This window comes from Bidens hawaiensis, unplaced genomic scaffold, assembly GCF_021521415.1.
Source record: "Bidens hawaiensis isolate Kalapana, Puna unplaced genomic scaffold, B.hawaiensis_p1.1 tig00030804_1, whole genome shotgun sequence".
NCBI lineage: Eukaryota > Viridiplantae > Streptophyta > Magnoliopsida > Asterales > Asteraceae > Bidens > Bidens hawaiensis.
This window is the reverse complement of record NW_027495153.1, coordinates 160,946-166,326: the sequence shown is the minus strand read 5'-3', so window position 1 is coordinate 166,326 and position 5,381 is coordinate 160,946. Positions and strand designations below refer to the sequence as shown.

General features: G+C 36.4%; 1 protein-coding gene across 1 annotated transcript; it reads right to left on the bottom strand.

The window, feature by feature from the left end:
- Positions 1-1,876: 1,876 nt before the first annotated feature.
- On the bottom strand, positions 1,877-5,135 carry LOC143581085 (ABC transporter G family member 14-like). Its single transcript, XM_077063951.1, has 5 exons — positions 4,534-5,135; positions 3,678-4,446; positions 3,343-3,519; positions 3,063-3,250; positions 1,877-2,907 (listed from the first exon to the last, which is right to left on the bottom strand). Exons 1-5 carry the CDS (start codon positions 4,687-4,689, stop codon positions 2,263-2,265), a joined length of 1,935 nt encoding a protein of 644 aa, XP_076920066.1. The 5' UTR covers positions 4,690-5,135; the 3' UTR covers positions 1,877-2,262.
- Between the last annotated feature and the right edge of the window lie 246 nt (positions 5,136-5,381).

The following is a 5,381-nucleotide window of genomic DNA, read 5'->3' as shown; positions in this document are numbered from 1 at the left end:
AAAGACGGAAAAAGGTGCTGCTGGTGGTGCTGTAATGGGAATGATTGCAGGGGGAGCTGCAGCATACATGGGTCGTGGCCACTATGGGCACGGTCATGGTCATGGTTATGGCCACGGCCATGGAAAATTCAAGCATGGCAAACATAGACACGGGAAATACAAGCGGGGAAAGTTTGGCAAACATAAAGGTAAAGGAAAGTTCAAGATGTGGAAGTAATAAAATCTTGAATGAGATGACCGGCATTTTGAGTACAACGTTTACAAAAATTAACATAGATGTACGTACAATATGTTATGTTACTACGCATCTTAACCTAACTTTTATCAACTTAGGTTTTGTTATGTTACTAGGGCATTAACTTGTTAAATGTATCCCTATATTTGATGATTCCATACTATTCATTACACTTGAGTTCATGTATGAGTTTGTGTTAGTAATTATAGACCAAGGTTATGTAAGGAGCCAATTAGGTTGGCCTTTCTCTAAACAACAAACTTTAGTACCTTAATACCAATTAACATTGCACTTATTTAACCCATATAACTTTTATGGAGTCAATACTATACCATTAGACCACTACATTACGAGTAGTAACATTAGATAAGATGATGCTTGCTATGAAAATGATTGTAATTGCGTAAGTTTATTTATGTAATTATTTTGATGAGTTTAGAATTATATTGATCATAGATGTTACATATACATAAAATATAAGCGTAGTTATAACTTAAGCATGTTATGGAGACTGTGAGATGGCACAACACTCCACCATGGCCAAGGAGGGGCGCAAAAGTTGGCACTAGGGCGCTGTCGCGCTGGTGTGGAGCAAGTCGTGCACACTAGGGGTTATGACTTTTTTACATTCTTTTAATAACTAATTAATAATTAAACCAATTATTTATCTCCACTTCACCCCACGTTAGGGATGACAAAAAGGTCTGAGCCCGACATGTATACTCGAAACCCAAAACATCCGGGACGGTTATACCCGAAACCCGACGGGTATTGGGCCGAGTATGTGATTAATTGTGAAGTTTTTCACGAGTATGCGCTGGGTATGTGACTAGGTGATACCCGACCCAGTTACCCGAAACCTCATACACGTTTACCTGAACCATGTGTCCCAATTTTTATTTTTTTATTTTTTTATTTTTTTATTTGGTCTATTTATACTACTTCATTTTAGTAGGTTCATTATATGCATAATTAAATTTTCTTTTGGGATATGTATAATATAATATTTATATTATGTATGTTGTGAACTATCTCCATAAAACTATATTAATACTATATGATGATATTATTATTTATAATAACACTTATATGTATGTATACAATGAAAAATATTTAAAATTTTAATAGTTATATAAATAAAACACAAGAATATATTATAACGGTAAACAATGTACAAAAATTCAATGAGTATTTTTTTTAACAAATTAACATATTACTCAAGGCTCACGGATACACCCGATATCCAACGAGTAATGGAAATGTTATAAAACATGATTTTATAACCATATATGATTCATTGAGACCGAAATAATTAATACTTAACCCGAACCTGACCATTGCCATAGCACCACCATATTTATAAACGTACTTATTTTAGAATAATAAAAGATTAATATGCCATTCGTATTCTTAAAATCAATCTAGTCAATCAATTTTGACCGATTAATGACGTCAGCGAGCCGTTGATCAAACCCCACATATGATCTCAGCAATCACATTCTGTCTTTCAACAATCAAGACCCAGTGAGTAAACCTGTTAAATTTTGACCATTTTATTTTATTTATTTTAATGTTAAAAAAGTTGCACATAAACTGTTCGACGTTTTGTCCCAAAGAGTAACATGAACCTGTTAGTAATTCCGGACCGTATTCACGAGTTGGTGAATATTAATGGAAGGATTTAAGTTGACAAGTTGAGTTAGTTTCTTAATTGTAATAGTATTGGCTTGGATGTATGATCAGCATAAAATTATTGTAACGAGTTTTAGAGTCAGTTTTCTCTTATAATAAAGAAGAGTTTATCGATCAAGTGCCTTGAAAAAACATGATTGATAATGTGTTATTGTAGCATTTTGAACTTATGTTACTTTGGATAATTAGCTTGTTTCGAAGAGTTTGTTCTACATCTTGGATTATGTTATACCCGGTTACATATAGGATCAACGTCTAACATTAATATTAATGATTATTATTTCTCTTCTGACAAAATGGCAAAGCTCTTCAAAAAAAGTTGTTCAAAACTTGCTTCACCGAACCTTCTGTAGCGCCATGTAAGCAACGAGTCGATAACCAATCAACATCGTCACCATAATCAACAAATCAACCGGTAAATTATGAAGTCCCACTGATTTAACGGCTGGAAAATCTGCAACGTGACAGTAGACGCCTTTTGAACATTCGTATACATCATTCTCGTTGTACTGAATCCCGAGAAGAAGCTTGAAGCAGTAGTAGCTATAGCTCAAGTACTTTAACCACACTATAAAAGGCGGGATTTGTTGTACGTAATACCCTCCAGCGATAAGGAAAACGAGTGTTGTAACCGACGCCAAAGTTGTGGCTTGTTTGAGATCCATAAGAATGGCACCGATGGCTAATCCTAGACCTTGGGCTACAAGGACCGTGTAGAGGACCGCAAGTAGGGATAGGATGAAAGTGGCTGGGTCGGGTTTGAGCCCGCCCATCCAATAAAAGATGATGGTGAAGGCGGTTGGAAGGGCCAGCTCGAGTGGTAGGTCTCCAATGGTTCTTGCTAGGAAGTAAGACGAAAGACGGTACATTCCGGAAGATCGTTCTTTTATAAGCATTCTTCTTTCTTGTGGAAAGGTAAAAACCGCGTTGTATAGCGGGTAAAACCCCCAAAAAACAGAGAAGAAGAAAAGCATTGCTATCTGCAAGAAAATAATCAAACAATATTTTAGCATTAAGTAACTGATTTAACCGTAATTACCTAATATAACTGTTAATAGACAAGAAAAAAGGTCAACATGGTTAAAAGTTTTAACTTGATATATGGTTTATAGGATTATAAGTTTATAACTCGTACCCTGTCTGCGATATGGGATGTTGGTGTATGCCACCATAAAAGCCCTCCAAGTATAGCAACACTTATGACTTGGAAGATTCGAAGCTTATTAAAGGATTCGAATCGTCTTTCTCTTACGCCTCTAAGAAGTAGCACCTTAAACTGATGCCACCAGCTCGTACACCATTGTTCCGATTTCACATGGTTTCCTACACCATTTTGAACAACCTAAACAGGTCAGGGTTTATGCAATTGTGGCACTAATTAATAACCTTAAAAATATATGTTTCGCACAACTTACTTGTTGAAGCTTCTTTTGCATGGTCATTGTTGGTAATGTCTAAACTGCATAGTTCAGCTTTCAGGCTTGGTAAAATGCTTGTATCATAAGAAGTTATGAGCTTTTGCCTTACTAACTTGCGCTCGTTTTCTGTGTTTTCACCTTGCTCATATTCTTGCATGGCATCAGGTTCAATTCCTGTCATGTAATTTTTCATAAATGGTTAGAAGTAGTTAAAGTTTATGAAGATAAGATATGATATGATATGATGCTTTAGTTTATATAATTGTGTAGTAGTGTAGATGTGGGGTACTCATTCTAAACTTCATTTTCAAAAGCACAATTATGCAACTTACCATTAGCAAGGTCTAATAAAATATCAGCGGGATTGACCGTGATGGATGTCGAATATCCAACGGACGAGAAATAATCTAGAGCAGTGGATGCAGGACCATAGTAAATCGGTGAGCCCTCAGACAGCAAGACCACTTTATCAAACATGTGGTAAAGTCTACTAGATGGCTGATGAATCGTTGTGACCACGGTTCGACCTCCACTAGCAAGCCGTTTAATAGTGGTTAAAATCCTCTGAGCCGTGGTCGAATCTAGCCCAGATGTCGGCTCGTCTAGTAACAACAAGCTCGGGTTGATTAGCATCTCTTGACCAATGCTGACCCTCTTTTTCTCTCCACCTGAAATACCTCTAAACAATGGACCACCTATCATACTATTCTTACACCGAGTCAGCCCCAACTCGGCTATAACTCGTTCCACATGCTCAACTTTATCGTTCTGACTCAAGCTTTCTGGTAGCCTTAACATGGCAGTGAATAATAAGGTTTCGGTGACAGTCAGATGAGGATAAAGAACATCATCTTGTGTCACAAACCCTGTTTTTCTTTTTACAGAACCAGTAAACGGCTTGTTGTTATAGGTAATCTTTCCTGATAGGTTACCAGTAAGCCGTCCACCAAGAGCCGTGAGGAGGGTGGTTTTACCGCTGCCAGATGGACCTAACATTGCAAGTATCTCCCCGGGGCAAACCTTACCCGTCACTCCGTGCAATATAGTCTTCTCACATGTACCATTTCTCTTTGTTTTAACTTTATAAACAACATCCTCAAACTACAACAAAACCGAAAACGGGTAAACACAAATGATTGTAATATATATATATATATATATATATAGAGAGAGAGAGAGAGAGGGAACCTTTAAAGTTATCGGGTATAAGACGAGGTGTAGAAAGGATGGTGAACGGGCATGATCATGGTGCGGTTTCACCATTTCGACAGGACTTGAAGTAGTTATAGTAGTTGTGGCGGTGGTGGCGGTTTCAGACGTTGGAACTACAGAATTGGTGGTCATGGCAAGTGATGATTATGATGCTAAATGTTTTGTTGTATAAGTGAAAACAATTGGAGGAGGAAGAAGAAGCTAATTAAATTTAGACGGTATGTTTTAAGTTTGATTTTAGTTTTAGTTTTAGTTTGTTAAGTGCATAAACACAAGTATATATATATACAAGTAATGGTCAAGAAAAGGCGAGTATATCAAAAGAATCTGAAGTAGGCCTTAGGTTAATATGGTGGGTCCCAATCAAAGTATTCCAACGCTCACTTTTAGTCCATTATTATTTATTGTAATCTCTTTGGAGTTTCTGTTCTCTCCTTTTCTCATCATTTGATGCTTGCTTTTAGATCTTTTCTCTATAGTGACCAACTAAGGCTGCATGGATGGTCATGCAACTCATCTCCAGCAGCAACAAGTGGAGAATGAGACTCATGCCACTTAATTTTATTCAATTCCCTTTTGGTTCAAGTGTCATTTTTGGTTAATTTAGTATTATCATCAAAAATCCTACAAACAAGTTGCACATAGAAGCCAAAAATCCTAATAATAAAAGCTCAAGATAATTCCTATAATTCAAGAAGTATAGGTTTCTAACTACATCTTTTTTGTATATCTTTTTTTATAAGATATACTCTTAACTCAAATATCTTTCCAGTTAGACTAAAGTGTCATTTTGTCCTTGTGGTTTGACAAATAATACGAATTTA